This window comes from Strigops habroptila, chromosome 18 (assembly GCF_004027225.2).
Source record: "Strigops habroptila isolate Jane chromosome 18, bStrHab1.2.pri, whole genome shotgun sequence".
Lineage (NCBI taxonomy): Eukaryota > Metazoa > Chordata > Aves > Psittaciformes > Psittacidae > Strigops > Strigops habroptila.
Window position 1 is genome coordinate 6,242,619 of NC_044294.2, and position 15,364 is coordinate 6,257,982.

Here is a 15,364-nt window from a genome sequence, read left to right on the forward strand (position 1 = left end):
GTTTAGGGCAAGGTGTCCCTGCCCATGGCAGGGGGGTTGGAACTAGATGATCTTAAGGTCCTTTCCAACCCTTACGATTCTATGATTCTATGATTCTATAATGCAAGAGACTGATGGCAGACCCCTGGCCTTTGATCCCAGAGGATCACGAGTAGCATTTATAACCGTACATCAGCCAAAAAGCACAACTAAGGGCACGGATGGCGACAATGCCCTTTGATGGACACAGCAACACCTTTGGTGCGAAAGGCGCAGGGAACCCGCTGCTGCTCTGAGGGAGAACCGGGCTCAGGAGCCGCCCCGGGGCGCTCCGCCTCCCGCCGCCCGGCCGCAGCGCTGCCGCCCGGCTCCCCCCAGCTCCCGGGGCGTGAGAACCTGCCCCTCGGGCTACCTGCCTTCCGATTGGCCTTCGGCACTGCCTGTCACTGCTCGTCACCCTCTATAACCAATGAGCGTGCAAGGAGCCGCGGCGAAGGCGGGGCTTGCAGGGGCCGGGGCCGGTGGTGGCGAGCGTCGCGCCGGCGTCCAGGGGCAGGTAGGGCCGGGGCGGCTGCGCCGGGCGGCTTCAGGGGAGGCGCGGCCCGGCCCGGCCCCTTCCCTCCGATCCCTTCCCCGCTTCCCCTTTTCCCTTCCCTGCTGCCCTTCCCGCCGCCTTGCTCCCTCCGGGGCCCGGGCCGTGGCTGTGATGGAGCCCGGTGGTCGGTCGCTCGGTGGCGGCAGCAGCGGCCTGGGGTAACCGGGAGCACCCCGGGAGGCCCGGCCCCTGGAGCGCGGTGGAGCTGGGACGTGGAAGCCTCTGCAGCGCTGAGATCCGCTGTCCTTGCGCGGGCATTGAGGGGTCGCCGCCGGGGGAAGCTCCGAGCGGGGCGGTTGGGTGTCGGGGCTGGGGAGAGCACAGGGCCCGCGGCGGGCCGGGGATGGGCAGCGCATGGGAGCATCATAGATGCAGCCTTGGAAGGGCTACAGGTGATGTAGGGACAGGCCAAGGGAAATGGCTTTAACCTGCCAGAGGGGAGATTGAGATGAGCTCTGAGGCAGAAGCTCTTCCCTGTGAGGGTGCTGAGGCGCTGGCACAGGGTGCCCAGAGAAGCTGTGGCTGCCCCATCCCTGGCAGTGTTCAAGGCCAGGTTGGACACAGGGGCTTGGAGCAACCTGCTCTAGTGGAAGGTGTCCCTGCCCCTGGCAGGGGGTTGGAACTGGGTGAGCTTTAAGGTCCATTCCAACACAAACCAGTCGGGGATTCTCTGTTAAAGGTGAAGAGTTTATCGTGGGTGCTCCCAGGGGAAAGGTGCAGGTGTGCTGTGGGCCACCTTGGGGGGCTCGTACCTGGGAGCTACCATGCTCCTCAGTCCCTCCAAGGCCATAACCACACACAGGTCCCTCTCCCCCGCTATCATTCACAGTGCTGTTGGGTTTTGGTCCAGGTACAGATGCTTTTAGACAGATGGCTGCTGTGAGCTTGGCTGATTGTCTGCAAAACAAGAGTTTTAAGGCATTTGTGCAAGCACCCCTTTGAACATACGTTGTCAATCATGGAAAGAACTACGCATAAACAGCCCTTTGTATGGCTGTTGGTATTTTACAGGTCATGATGGGTGGTCTTGAGTCTTGGAGTCATTCAAGTTTTTCTTTTGTTGCTGATAAAGATGGTGTAATAGATCACATTTCCCCCTGCTCTTATTAAAAATGACATGCCTGAGTTGTTTGCATGACCTGAATTCACTTGAGCAGGCTAAAACCAAATGCCAGCTACACACCTCGTTGTTGAGTAAAAAACAAGTAGTAATCCAAAACCACTTACAATGAGGAATGTGCACGGCACAGCCCAGGTATGTCACAGCATTTCTGATGAGGAGCTCAAACCCTGGTGTGCAAATAGTCTGCAAAGAAAGAACCCTGGTTTGAAGAGGGTTCTGACTGCGGTGCAGAGGGTTAACAAACCCTGCGATAAGCTGATAGGACTGGAATGCATTTTCTTGGGGTTTGGCAGATCCGCTTCTTACAAGTGGCTGGTGTTCTGTTTAAAGAAGAGAGAGGACCTTGGTGTTTGCAATCCCTAACGCTCATTTTTAGTGTTGACATGAGTATAGCAAACGGTGGTGGAATATTCCAGCGATGGAAACACTAATGGAATTATGCAAGCCAGTAGAAAATAACCTGGAGTGGGCTGTGGGATTACCCGTGCCCTACAGAGCTGATTAATGAAGGTGTTTATTACCTTCCCTGAATAAAGCTGTGCTGAGGTGGCTTTTCAGAGTGCCAGGAATGGTGCCACCTTGGGATCAGCTGCCTTTTGTGCTGCCCTTGCGCATCTGGCTGCAGCCTCGTGGAGGCTAACTCTGCTCTTGTGGCAAAGAAAATGAGCTCATGTTCCTTTGGATTCATGCAAACACACATCTCTGGAACAACCTTATCTGTGCATATGGAGCAAAAGGCATACAATGAATTCACCAAGCCAGCAGCTTGAAAGAGTTGTGAAAAATCAGAATTTTACTGAACAGATATTTTGGGGAAAAGGAGGAGGTTTAGGAATCCGTAAATATTCCACCTCCTTCCCATAGTTCATGGCTCATGAGAGAGGCAAATATGCTGACTCCAAGCGCAACTGGAGTGCCAGAAGATGAATGATTTGACACTTACTATGCAGTACAGCAGCGAGGCCCCAGTGTCCTTCTTCAGGTCACTCTTGGTCTGTGGTTTTCCTGCTTCTGTATCTTTTACTGGGCAAAACTGTCAGCAGCAAAATACCACAACAGGGTATTGGGGACTTGCAGAAGTCACTCTGTGAGGGAATCAGCAATACTTTCTGCAGGACTGCTGTAGTTTGGAGGTGTGGCTCTAGGAGGTGGAAGCTTTTTCGATGGGAGTGTTTCTTGGCATCTGTGTAAAGTGTTTCCAGGAGTTTCTCACTGGCATCAGCCTTGATTCAGGGATAATTTTCTACTTCCTGGGCAAAGTGGGCCATAAAAGGAAAGCTCCAGTTAACTCCTTCTGGCTGCATTCAGTTGAGATCCTCTGTCCTGGATGTGAATTTCTGTTTCCTCAGGCTTCCATGATGTTTGCCCAGTGCAGCCCGAGGTGTGCGAGCTCCGTGCTGCTGCTGGTGCTGCTCTGCTGCATACTTCCTCCTCCGGCACTAGCCAGCAAGGTGAGTGACCTGCTTCAGACACACGCTGAACCGTGTGTGTAGTGCAACAGGAACAAAAGCAGTGGGGAAGCAACTGGTTTTCAGTGGAAGTTTGCAAAGACAGGGAGTGCTGAGGTGTGTTTTTCATGGCAGTGGCCTCTGCTCTGCCTTCTGCTGTGTTTTGGAGCTTGCGTTTTATAATGTGTATGAAAAGTACCTCGTGTCCGGGCAGACACTTTAACTGGGGAGTTCTTGATGTGAAAGCAGCAGCGCAGGAAGAAGAGACGTGGTGTGAGGTCCTCTTGGAAAGTGTTTTGCTGAGGGCAGCAGAACTGCACCCGCACCTTCGCTCACTAACACCATCTCTTGTTCTGCAGAGCTCGGAGGACATCCGCTGCAAGTGCATCTGCCCCCCGTACCGGAACATCAGCGGCCACATTTACAACAAGAATGTGTCACAGAAGGACTGGTGAGTTGGTGTGGGTTCAAGCCTGAGGGGTTCAGTGCATGCAAACCAATGCTCCCGAGTCTCCAGCTGGTGCTAGGGAAGTGATTCCCTGCCTGTGCATTTGCAGTGGAAGCTGGTTTGGTAGGGGATGTTCAACCCAGGCAAGGAGCACTTTTTGAACAGAGACTGAGGAATCTGGGGGTGTGATTCCTTAAGCCACAGCTCTCAGCAGATACAGGGTGGACCCTCCTGTTCCTTTCACATGGACCAGATCCCTGCTTGGATGGTCTGTGCCAGGAATTAGCTGAGCTGTGAAGGGAACTCAAACCTGGATCTGTGTTATCAGCCTGATGGGAAAGCTGGGACACAGGAAAAGTCACCCCAGTGTGCTTCCACAGAGCATTGCTTTCATCTTGGCCTGTTGCTGATTTTGGTTTCTCTGTGTTGCAGCAACTGCCTGCACGTTGTGGAGCCAATGCCAGTGCCAGGGAATGATGTGGAGGCCTATTGCCTTCTGTGTGAGTGCAAGTACGAGGAGCGCAGCACCACCACCATCAAGGTAATCGTGGCTCTGTCCCCATGGCTGGCTCCTTCTCGTGCCATGCCACACCAGCCCAGGCACAGCCAGACTGGTGGGTGCCTGGAGGAGAGCTCAGGAAGGGAAAATAAAACCATGGTGGTAATGCCAGGGGCACCATGTGCGGGCCAGGAGGGCTCCTGGCAGGGAGGAGCAGGCTGCACGGGAGCCCAGGCTTCTTGCTGAGGATGTGTGACAGCGACAAGCACCTCTGAGCAGGGACACATCTTGGGCTCCTTTCACATTGGCACAGTGCGGGGAGGAGCAGCACATTGCGGCCCTTACATCTCATCAGCACTTCCTGCAAGTGCAGGGGACTTTCTAGTGAGCAAAATCAGAATGAGAGAGGAGACCCAGCATCCGAGGCAGCTGTGAAAGGAGTTTCCTGGTCTCTGTGCTGCTTCTCACCTACATGCTGATTCTTTTCCTCTCTGCTCTCCTTGACTGCAGGTGATCATCATCATTTACTTGTCTGTGGTGGGGGCATTGCTGCTGTACATGGCTTTCCTTGTGCTGGTGGACCCTCTGATCCGGAAGCCAGATGCTTATACCCAGCCCCTGCACAATGAGGAGGAGAATGAGGTGAGGCTGTGCTGCTGGTGCATGTTTCTTGTGCTCCAGGCCCTTCACCAGCTCCGTTGCCCTTCTCTGGCCCCGCTCCAGCACCTTCCACCTCCTGTGTTGGGGGTGCCCATGCCTTGGTCTCCTTCATTGTTTCTTTCCCCTGCAGGATGCTCGCTCCTTGGCCGCAGCCCCCACCCCATCTGGGGCCAGAGCCAACACGGTGCTGGAGAGGGTGGAGGGGGCCCAGCAGCGCTGGAAGCGCCAAGTGCAGGAGCAGAGGAAGACAGTTTTCGACCGCCACAAGATGCTGAGCTAGATCTTTGCTGAGCACCACTTCCCAAGAGACAGGGCAGCTCCGCTGTTCAAGACGGACAGCGGGTCATCCTCCAGGACTCTGGTGTTTGAAAGCTTTAACCCTCTCTGATTTACCATCTTCATGGAGAGCAACAGACCAAAATGGTTTTGTCCCCTTGCCCTTCACCCCTCAGCCCAGAGGCTCCTGACCCCTTGCCTGGCTGAGGTCTGTGCTCATCGTGGCTGCATGTACATGGTTGGATGCAGGGGCTCACTCGAGCGGACGCTGCAGCTCCAGTCTCCATCATCCCACCCCTGTACTGGAGACAGGGGTCTCTGTACAGAGTGTTGAAAGCCGGCTGAGTCTTCCTGGGATAAAGATAGTGGGATAATTTTTCTGCGGGATAAATTATGTGGCGCTTCTCCATGACAAAGAAGCCTCCTCCTCCTCTTCCAGCTTGCACCGGTGTTAACTGGGTGTCATGGTGCTGAGATGAATGTGTTGCACTGGAAGGAAGAGGAGAAGGTTCCCTCCCCAGGGTCAGCTGCTTACCCAGTGTAAACAGGGTGGATTTCCACTCTCTTCAGTGGAGTCTGTCCAGATTTACACCAGCATAACTGAGATTGCAGCTTGTTTCTGCACAGGAGAAGATCACGAAACCCATTAATACCTTCAGAGGTAAGAGACCAACAGGTAAAAGGTTGATTTACATGTTTATCTTTTCCTGCTTTAGCAGCAGATAAAAACATACTGGGGAGAAAGTTTTCCATTGCACCCACACTGGTAACCAGTGCTCTCACAGCATGGTCAGGAGCACTTGTGTCCTGGGCAAAGGCTCTGCAGGAGCACTGTAAACACTCCGCTGGGTCTTGGGGCTCTGGGAAGGGGACACTTGTGCTACTCCAGGCACTCCCAAAAGCTCTGACTGGACTTGGGCTGCGTGGAGGAAACTGAAGTGATTCTGCCATGTGTATGTTGGTCCCACTGAGAACATTGACAACGTCAGGAAGGTGCTGGAGTTCATCATGTAGCATCTCTGTATTAAATGCAGACAAAACCCTATTACCTGGCTGGCTTTTTTTTCAGGGAAAGGTCCCATCACAGCAGGTCTGGGGCTCCCAGCACTGAGCGGCTGCTCTCCAGCTTCACATCATACCGGGGTCACGTTTTGCTTTACCCATCCTTGTTCTATGGGCTCAATCGTTGGACCTTTCTCTCCCTTATAAAAGCCTCATTTTCCCTGTCCTTCCTTCTCGGTGTGAATCCCCTGTGGACACAGGGTGGTCCCTGGGAACTGCAGCCCCCTGCCCCGAGAGGAGGAAAGTCTGTTGGAAGGGTCTGAACAGCAGGATGGGGGCTGGATGGGAGCTGTTGTGCTGGTGCGATGGGTCCATCTGGTGGCCGGCGCCCCCTGACCAGCACTGGGACATGGGTGACCACCAGTGGCCGGGTTCTTGCCCTAGGCCCCTGATCCTGGAGGGTGAGGGGTTTGCAGAGCAGTTCCCTCCACCCCTCCCAGGAACAGCTGGAAAATGGGATAAGAGAGGAAAACCTGCAGGTTAGAAATCAGGAGTTGATGGGGTAGGAAAGTCAGGTGGGGAGGGGATGGTGTGGAGAGGCTGCAGGAAGTGGCACTGCCGGGTTAACTGTGGCTTGGTCATCAGATGATCGCCTCTGTCCCCTACACCATCGTTCCTGATGGAGCTGCTGCTCCTCCCCTCACCCTGCACTGCTCCTGGGGCACCCCACAGGCAGGCACAGCCTGGGGGCCCTGCTCCTGCTCCCATCCCGCATCCCTCCGGAGACAGGCGCCAGCGGGAGCCAATAATTTAATTCCTTATCCAAAAAAAAAGGGAGTGGGAAAACCAAAGAACCTCTGAGTACAAACCGCAGCCACGTTGATAACCTGCCTCCTCCATGGTCAGGTGCCCGCCATGGTCCAGATCTCGATGCTCTGGATGATGAGCCACTCGCTCTGGCCCCGGGTCACCCGGATCCTGACACACTCCACAGGCCCAGGGACACCCCTCTCCAGCCCCCGCCGCTCACAGGTCCCCTTCTCGAAGGTGCCCACCATGGTGTAAGCAGAGCAGTCCCGGCCATCGTGGCGGCGCCGCCGGCCCAGCTCCAGCACCCCGGCGCGCAGGATGTCACCCCGGCGCTCGGCGGAGCCCGTGCGCACCCGCACACGGGTGACACGGGCTGGCTGCTGGAACACGATGGAGAAGGTGCTGCCGGCTGCGGGGTCCTTCCCCCAGAAATACCCCTCTGCTGTGCTGTAGGCCTTGAGGGGCTCGTAGTTCTCAAAGACAGACATGCTGGTGAACAAGGCTGCCGGAGGGTTGTCCGGAAGGTCCATGGCATCAGCCTGGAACTCGTCATCCTCCAGCCGGTTGATGGTGCCCTGGAAGGAGGAGTAGAGGCCCATGTGTTGGAAGAGGGAGGGCTTGAAGCGGATGACATCCTTCTGGGTGAGCAGGAGGCGGAAGTGCACCAGCAGCCAGTCGCAGGGCATCTCCTGGTAGAAGAGGAGGAGGAAGCGAGCCAGGCGAGGAAGGTCACTGGAGCGGTAGAGCTTCCCGATATAGCCCAGCTTGGAGAACTCCAGCGTGGCCCAGTTGGAGCCCTCCTGGGAAGCCAGTGCCTTGCGGATGGCCGTCAAGAAGGACTTGGCGCACCACACGTCATCCTCGATCATCAGGTAGTAGGAGGAGAGGTTGGCGGCGAAGGCGAGGAGGAAAGCGTAGTCCACGTTCTGCTTGGACCTGAACCTCACCCGCTCCTCTGGGTCATTGAAGTTCCTCTTGAGGCCTTCCAGGGTGGGGTAGAACTCGTGGGGAGCGTGGATCAGCAGGAGCCGGCCCAGGAGGATGTGCTCAGCAAACTTGCTGGCGATGTTGGCGGCCACACGCACGTTCCATCTGGGGTCTGCATCGGCCAAGTGCACCACCACCACCAGCTCCTGCAGCTCCTCCTCTGTTGACTGCTTGAAGAGGGACTGGAGCGTGGCCGGGAGGTAGTAGCCACGCGGCCGTTGCACCGACGCCAATCCCACCGCCAGGAATTCTGCAAGGCAAAGGAAGGGCTTTAGCAGGCTGGGGGTGACCTGGGATGTGCCACGGGGAGGGGACTCCAAAAAGCCCTCTGCATGGCCAACCCACAATGTCCATGCTACTAATAGCCCCATGTCAAGGCTGGTTAGGTCCTTTCTGAAGCTGAAGCCTCCAGCATCTTGGGAGGTGCCCAAATGGCAGGGAGGGCACAGGATGAGAAACCAGGGCTCCTCTGAAGAAGAAATATTTGAGGGGAAACACCTTTACAAAAGCCAAACGCGGGGAGGAGCAGAGCAGAGACAGTGTGTGGGGAGGGATGGCTTTGTGGAATGGCTGCACATCCTTCCCCGACTCCAAACCTCATGGAGATACGGCCTCACCAGGATGGCATGTCCCCCTGCTCTCCCCACAGCTTCCCTGCAGCTTCTCTATGCAGCACGGGCCCGTACTGGGCCTCTGGTTTCAGCCCAGGCTCAGGTGGGGCTGCCCCAGGCTCCTTCCCAAGGTGTTCGTGTGTGAAGTGCTCCTCCTGCACCAGACCAAGAGCTTGATCCACATCTCCCACGCTGTGTGGTTGTCCCGGTGTTCAGCCCCACCATCTCCGCCTTCCTGACTGGAGCGCAGGAAGCTCAACCCCAGGGAGAGGGGATCTCAGCCACCCTCCCAACAGAGTCCTGGGAAACCCAAACGCCTGCAGTCACCCCAGACCCAATGTGCAGAAGCATGGGCCATGCTTGGAGCACACGGACCTTCCTCTACCCCTCCATCTCCGCAAGCAGAGCAGTGAAGGTTGGCTGGGGGGAGGTCACCAGGTATGGGCAGGTGTGTGTCCCACCCCCAAAAAGGCTGGAGCAGGGCCCTCCCTGCCCGGCAGCAGCAGTGATGGGGCAGGTCCATGCTGGGATGTGCAACCCCAGAGCCCTGCTCGGTCGGGGTCCCAGGGACACTCACTTTTGTGGGGTGACAGGGAGCCAGCGAGGAGGTGGTAGGAGACGTTGTGGAGCACAGAGAGGCCGCCCGTGTCCCTGAGGATGCGCTGGGCTCCTTCCGGCTGCAGCAGCTGCAGGACCATGTCCGGGGCCAAGGCCCCGAGCTCCACCTGGGTGGGAGCCGCAGGCAGCCAGGTCAGACCCCAGAGCACCACGGACACGCGTGAGCAAGGGGCAGCGACAACAGGGGTCCCAGAGAGGAGGGGGAGCCCCTCCTGCCCTGGGCAACCCCAGGGAGAGGAGAAGGCAGAGCTGGGGTGAGGGTGATAGGGTGCAGGGCAGGGAGCAGAGCTGGGGTTGGGGTGTATATGGGGCAGGCGGGGATGGAGGATGCGCCAGTGGGACATCACTGGTGTGGGACTCACCTCTGGGGGATCCTGTTCCTGCCGGCTGCCCCCATAGAGGAAGAGGAGGAGGAGGAAGGAGGCTGCGAGCGCAGCCGTGAGGGAGCGCTTCAGGGAACATCGCATAGCACCGGGCACACTGAGACCTATGCGAGGAAAGGGCACATCAGGTCAGGGCACATGGGGCTGTGGGACAGCTCCTGGGTGCACCCCAGGGGTGACCCTTCCACCCGGAGCACCCAGGGGCAGCAGTTGGTACCACCCTGCACCATCCCCTTTGGTGGGCAGGGGCAGGACACCCCATCCCAGGCAGGTACGAAACCCACCCCGCAGCACCCACACAGCACCCGGACCTGAGGGCAGGCAAAACGCAGGCGACACGCACCCCGGGGAGGGGTTTTGGGTCAGGGTGGCACCTCGGGAGCAGTCACCGAGACCTTGGGACTTGGCACCAAGCCCTGGGAAAGGCTCTTCCTGCATCGCAAGGACAAAGCACCTCCTGCAGCCCCTCCTGCCTGCCCCGTCCCGTGCCTGGTATGACAAGGAATCCATCCCCACGGCGGGGGAGTGCCACCTCCAAGGAAGTCACACTGCCCTTGAGGTGTTTTACCCTGCAGCAGGGGCTTGGCAGGAGGCTAAAAGGCTCCTGTGTTCACCTGGGGTTTTTCCATTATAAATATGACCAGGAAGAGGAGAAACTGGAGATGGAGGGAGCAGGACAGCCCCAGCCATGTGCTCACAGCATATCTGCCCGTCAGGTCAAAGCATCTTTGAATGCAAATGTGCAGAGGTAAAGTCCTTCCGAGCCATGCAATAAACTACGGGGGAAGCTGCCAGCTCTCCTGAGCCAGGGCTGGGCTTCACCCAGGGCTGCTCCTCACATCATACAATCACTGAGTGGTTTGTGTTGGAAGGGACCTTAAAGCTGATCCAGTTCCAACCCCCTGCCACGGGCAGGGACACCTTCCACTAGAGCAGGTTGCTCCAAGCCCCTGTGTCCAACCTGGCCTTGAACACTGCCAGGGATGGGGCAGCCACAGCTTCTCTGGGCACCCTGTGCCAGCGCCTCAGCACCCTCACAGGGAAGAGCTTCTGCCTCAGAGCTCATCTCAATCTCCCCTCTGGCAGGTTAAACCCACCACCTCTTGTCCTTTCGTTACAGCCCCATGGAGAAACAAAGCAACCCAGTTAGCTGGGCACAACCAGGGCCCAACTACGGCACCATCCCTGGGCTGCAGCTTCCTCTGGGCTCCTGCCGCCTCCACGGAGCATCCATGTCCTTGCTCCTGCCCCAGCACCTTGTGCACCTTCCCCACAGCTCCGCGCCCCACTGGGGCTGTCCCCAGAAGCCATCCCCCTGCGGGTACATTGTGCTGGTGACCAAGAGCTGCCGAGAGCCCCTCACCCGGAGCCAAACTCCTCCGGTTCATTGGGAGACTCCCAGCCAACCGTGCTGTGTGACGCAGCAGCCGTGAGTCAGTCCAGCAGCGAGGGGAAGGGGAAAGAGTAAATACACAACCTCGGTCCCACGAGGCCTGGGAAAGGGCCGGATGCTCCCTGTGTGCAGGCGGCTCCGGCTGCTTCCTCCGGCACTGGGCAGAGCGGGGCTCTTGCATGGGGAGGAAGGGAACAACCAGGGCTCAGTGTCCCGCTGCCAAAGCGCCTTTTCCATGCTGGGGGAAACTGAGGCACAGGAGAAGGTTGTGCATCACCCAGCGGGGTAAGTGCCAGGTCGCCTGCACCAGGGTCAGTGCGGGGCAGGGTGTTACCCAGCACCAGAAACCACAGCTTGCTGGAGCAGGAGGCGGCAGCAGTGTCCCTGATGGGCACATCGCGCTGTTCAGCCCCACGCTCTGCGGGTGTCCCTGCTCCACAGGGACGAAGGAGGGGAAAAGCCACATTTCAGTAGCGCAGGGCTCCGGCAGCCAAAGCTTTAGGTCAACCCAGGTCTCCCGCAGCACAGGGAGGGCTCTGCAGACAGCTTGGCAAGAAGGGGACATGGGGCGTGATGCGGTCCCCAGAGCTGACAGCGCGGGGGGACCCCCAGCCCCGCACCCAGCACCCCTCCCCGTGCAGCCCCGTCCCACCGCACCTCCGCCGCTCCGGGGCCCCCCTCGGGGCAGCGCAGACTCACGGGGTGCGCGGCCACGCTCCGGCTCCTCGCTCGGCAAAGCCCCACCCCGGGCCCTCGCCGGCCTCCCGCAGAGGAGGAGCGTCCGCCGCCGCCTCTGCCCCGCGCGGGGATGGGGGGACCCGGGTGCGATGGGGAGAAGGGTCCCAGCCCCGCTGCGGGAGGGATCGGGCGGCCTCAGCCTCCCCTTGCGACGGCACCGGCTGTGTCCAGCCACCCGCTGTCCCCGCTGGCAGCATCCGACCCTCCAGGCCCCGGTGGAAACCTGCCCCTTGGCCGGCAGCGAGGTGGAAACGCGCCGGGAGCCCGGTGATAAGGAGCTGTCGGGTCTTTCTGGCTCCGTCTCTTTTCCAGCCCTTGTGCTGAGCTGGCAGAAGCTGAGAACTGCAGCCCCCAGAGCTGGCAGGATCCCACCCGGGATGCCGGTGGGGACCCCGCACACCCCAGCTCCTCGCTCGAGCATTGGGCATCGCAGCCCTGGCTGAGGACAAAGCTCCTTCCAGCCCCCCAGCCAATGTGAGCCCTTCCCATGGCCCAGCTTGTCCCCTGCTCCTCCACCCTCCGAGCCTCATTTCTCTCAACCACTTCCCTTCTCTGGACCTGCAGTGGGAACACGGCCCTGGAGCACCCATGAGTCACCCAACAGCACGTCCTGTACCCAGCTCAGAGCCAGGCGCTCCTCAGCTCCCTCCAACACAGCAACACCCACAGCGTCCAGAGAGGAAAACCCTTCCCTTCATCCCATCCTCCCCAGTTATCCACACAAAGTGTGGATCCCATTTCCCTGCTCTCCTCGCTGGCCTGGAGCTCTCCTACCTTCGGAAGGGCACCAATGTCTCTTCCCAGGCTCCGTCTCCTACCAATTCCCCGGGACACCCTCCAGCCCCGGCTGCTCGCTGCGGACTCAGATGGAACTGCTGGGCTCAGACAAGCCTGTGAGGACAGAGGTGGCTGTGGAGAGATAAGGTACAGCAGGAAGCAGGTAATGGCACTGGGAAGGAGAGGAAAAGGCATCCGCAGGCTCCCAAATCCACTGGCTTTCCCCGTTCCCACGGTGTTTGATGTTTAAATCCTCAAATTCCCATCACGAGATGCTGGTGGCTCTGCCCCTACGGGGTCCCAGGAGCTCAATGGGGACACCAAGGCCTGTATTTGCACCCAGACAGGGGCTGGGTGACACCAGGACAATCAAGGGAGCTGGGATCCAACCCAGCAGTGACTGCACATGGCAAGGATGGGATGTGGGGCTCAGGGCTCATGGGGGATATGGAAACGACCGGCAGCAGCTGCAGGAACCGGAGCTCGGTGCTTCCTGCTCGCTCAGGAAGGAAGGGGAGGGTTGGGGCCACGGTGCCCAGGGCAGCCCTGGGATCCCCTATGGGACCTATGGGTGCAGCAGGCAGCCCCGCTGCAGAGCCCTGCCCTTTGGGGAACACACCGCACTGACACGGGGTGCAGCAGAATCCCCCCGGGGTCCCCACATGCCATCTCAGGGCAGGATTTGCCCCTCTCCAGTCACATCCATGGGCCTGCCCAAAGCGGGAAAGGAATCCGCAGCCAAGACACAGCCCCCGGTGCCCACCACAGTGGGGTCTTGGATCCCCCCATCTGGGGCTGGAGCAAGCACTGGGGTGGGACAGGGACAAGGGACCCACGGCAGGTACCAGCCACCTTCCCCACAGCACCCAGCCCTGTCTGACACTGGATCCCCAGCAAGGCAAGGGGCAGGGGGAGGCCAGGGTGGGACCAAGCTTCCATGATTCCCTTGGGGAAACCGGAGAGCTGGCCAGATCTGCTTACAGCCCTTCCATTATTCAGGAGCCTGAGCAGGACAAAGCGGAGGTAAAACAGGGCCCCACACAGCAGGGAGAGCAGCAGGGCTCCATTTCCACACCACGAGAATCCTTCTGAGTCACATCCTATGGGAAAGAGCGATTATCCGACAGCAAATAGCAGCTGCTCCTGCCTGGAGCCCTGGCAGGGGCCATGGAGAGCAGTTGAACCAGAGCCTCACTGCCCCCCAGCCCTAGGGAACAGGGAACAGCCTTCAAGAGAGGCTGCGCTTGGGGGACAGAAGGTGGGACCCCCTGCTTGGGCTGAGCTCTGGCCAGGAGTCACCCACATCACCGAGCAAACCTCAACGTGGGGTTCCCATGCTCCAGGGAAGGGAGGAAGGGGAAACATGGTGCCCTGCAGCAAGCAGAGCCCAACCTCTGCAGCATCCCTGCCGCCTCGCTGGCCTCCCCACACGGACCACAGGAGTTCCCAATCCCTGCCAGTGCTCAGCACGGCTCCAGCTCTGGCTCCGGGGCCATCACAAGGTCTGCTACTTGCAAAGAAAGAGATCACAAAATCGTTCTTCATTTTATACATTTCAGGTTGGAGAAAGGCTGTCAGGGGAGAGGCACCTCTGTGGGTCGGGGGCACCTCTCTGTGTTTAAACAGCCTTACTTGGAACCAGCAGGAAACATCCCATCCACCAGCTTTCTGCTTTACCCTTTCCACCCAGACCTGCCCAGGGAGTGGTGGGGCTGAGAGCCACCACTCACCATCCGGAGCTGGGGCTGCTGGAGCACCTCTGCCCTAGAGCATGGGGCATGTCCTTGACAACGCCATAGGCCTGATGCGAACGTTCCTGCTCTCACACATCACAAACACACAGCCCCAGGATTTGCTCTGGATTTCTTCACTGGAGCAAGAGCAAAGCACAAGGCAGAGCTTCTGATGGACACCAGCCTGCTCCGTCCTCCTGCTCAGCCCTGGCTGGGAAGCAAATACTTCTGCCTCCACCCTCTGTGTACCCTTGTCTTCTGCAAGCCCAAGCAGTGATCACCAGGCACATGGTGCAAAACAGGTTTCAGGGTCTGTAGTGGAAAACACCTTCAAAGGCACTTCAAAGCACCTCGGGTTCTGCAGAAAACAGGCTCTGATCGACAGAAACCTCCCCAGGAGAGCCTACACCAGCCAAAAAGAGCCCCCAGGCCAAGACAAAAGGCAACTGTGCAGCTCATGCTGCTTCACTCACTAAACAGAAGCGGAGAGACTCCACCATGTGAGCCCTGAGGACTTGTCACAAAGTTCAGCAGCATTTAACCCCATCACAGGAACATGACTGTTACTCACCCAGTGCCCCGGAGCAGTTTCCTCCTGCACAGCACCCACATGGAGCACCTCAGCTGCAGCCTCCACGCAGCTCCAGCACTAACCTGCTGCCCTTCCTCTCCTGCACCACAAAGGCAAATGCAGCTCAGGCCAGGCTCTGCTATCACAGGAACCAGCTTTGTTATCACAGTCACAGCATGTTTTTATTGCCCTTATCTCTACTTCAACTAATCTTGTTCCAAAACTTACCTGTTAGCACCAACACAAGTTCAGCAGCAGTGAAAAGGGGAACTGTAAGGACAGAGTTTTCCCAAGTATGTTTGAAGTCAACATGGCAGAGCCTCAAGTGTAGATCCAAGTTTGGGTCCTCGGTGGTGACTTACAGAGCAGCAGAGGCACATGTAAGGAACTCCTCGTGGGCACCTATGCAGCATCATGGGGTGTTTGTATGCTAACTTCAAACTGGGATGGAGAACTCCCTCCTTCCAGAAGCTTCACTAAACATCATACATGGGAAACCACTCAGTGACTCCTGCTTGAGGCAACATCTGATGAGGAACAGGACCGAGGAGCTAAGGATGGGCAGGCAGCAAAACCCAGCCCAGGGTTCCTATTGCTGCTGTGGCTCACCCACACTGCACTTCCTCCTCTGCCTGCCACTGCTCCTCCATGAGACCCCATCTGCAGCCGCAGGATGTCCACCCCCTCAGCTACACCTCCAGCCTGCTGTCAGG

General features: G+C 58.3%; 2 protein-coding genes across 6 annotated transcripts; one reads left to right on the top strand and one right to left on the bottom strand.

Annotated features, from left to right (window-relative positions):
* The first annotated feature begins 456 nt into the window (after positions 1-456).
* On the top strand, positions 457-6,073 carry TMEM9 (transmembrane protein 9). Of its 3 annotated transcripts, XM_030473590.1 has the most exons (6): positions 457-535; positions 3,047-3,148; positions 3,505-3,596; positions 4,026-4,134; positions 4,603-4,734; positions 4,883-6,073. In XM_030473590.1, exons 2-6 carry the CDS (start codon positions 3,053-3,055, stop codon positions 5,030-5,032), a joined length of 579 nt encoding a protein of 192 aa, XP_030329450.1. In that variant the 5' UTR covers positions 457-535; positions 3,047-3,052; the 3' UTR covers positions 5,033-6,073. The 3 variants fall into 3 exon arrangements, with proteins under 3 accessions (XP_030329450.1, XP_030329451.1, XP_030329449.1); XM_030473591.1 differs by having other exon boundaries at positions 487-3,148; XM_030473589.2 differs by lacking the exons at positions 457-535; positions 4,603-4,734; positions 4,883-6,073 and having other exon boundaries at positions 2,843-3,148; positions 4,026-4,355.
* On the bottom strand, positions 2,464-13,081 carry LOC115602435 (alpha-1,6-mannosyl-glycoprotein 4-beta-N-acetylglucosaminyltransferase-like). Of its 3 annotated transcripts, XM_030473583.2 has the most exons (5): positions 12,345-13,081; positions 9,419-9,543; positions 9,016-9,163; positions 6,900-8,077; positions 2,464-6,047 (listed from the first exon to the last, which is right to left on the bottom strand). In XM_030473583.2, exons 2-4 carry the CDS (start codon positions 9,521-9,523, stop codon positions 6,933-6,935), a joined length of 1,398 nt encoding a protein of 465 aa, XP_030329443.1. In that variant the 5' UTR covers positions 9,524-9,543; positions 12,345-13,081; the 3' UTR covers positions 2,464-6,047; positions 6,900-6,932. The 3 variants fall into 3 exon arrangements, with proteins under 3 accessions (XP_030329443.1, XP_030329442.1, XP_030329444.1); XM_030473582.1 differs by lacking the exon at positions 2,464-6,047 and having other exon boundaries at positions 6,824-8,077; XM_030473584.1 differs by lacking the exons at positions 2,464-6,047; positions 9,419-9,543; positions 12,345-13,081 and having other exon boundaries at positions 6,824-8,593; positions 9,016-9,070.
* Positions 13,082-15,364: the final 2,283 nt, after the last annotated feature.

What these genes read in the sequence shown, in the direction of transcription:
- LOC115602435 (XM_030473583.2), bottom strand. Translation starts at nt 9,523, where the DNA reads ATGCGATGTTCCCTGAAGCGCTCCCTCACGGCTGCGCTCGCAGCCTCC. An exon ending in AGGAACAGGATCCCCCAGAG is followed by an intron (nt 9,164 to 9,418) that starts GTGAGTCCCACA and finishes GCTCCCACCCAG; the next exon opens with GTGGAGCTCGGGGCCTTGGC. An exon ending in CTCCCTGTCACCCCACAAAA is followed by an intron (nt 8,078 to 9,015) that starts GTGAGTGTCCCT and finishes TTTGCCTTGCAG; the next exon opens with AATTCCTGGCGGTGGGATTG.
- TMEM9 (XM_030473591.1), top strand. Translation starts at nt 2,861, where the DNA reads ATGGGAGTGTTTCTTGGCATCTGTGTAAAGTGTTTCCAGGAGTTTCTC. An exon ending in CTCCGGCACTAGCCAGCAAG is followed by an intron (nt 3,149 to 3,504) that starts GTGAGTGACCTG and finishes CTTGTTCTGCAG; the next exon opens with AGCTCGGAGGACATCCGCTG. An exon ending in GCAGCACCACCACCATCAAG is followed by an intron (nt 4,135 to 4,602) that starts GTAATCGTGGCT and finishes CCTTGACTGCAG; the next exon opens with GTGATCATCATCATTTACTT.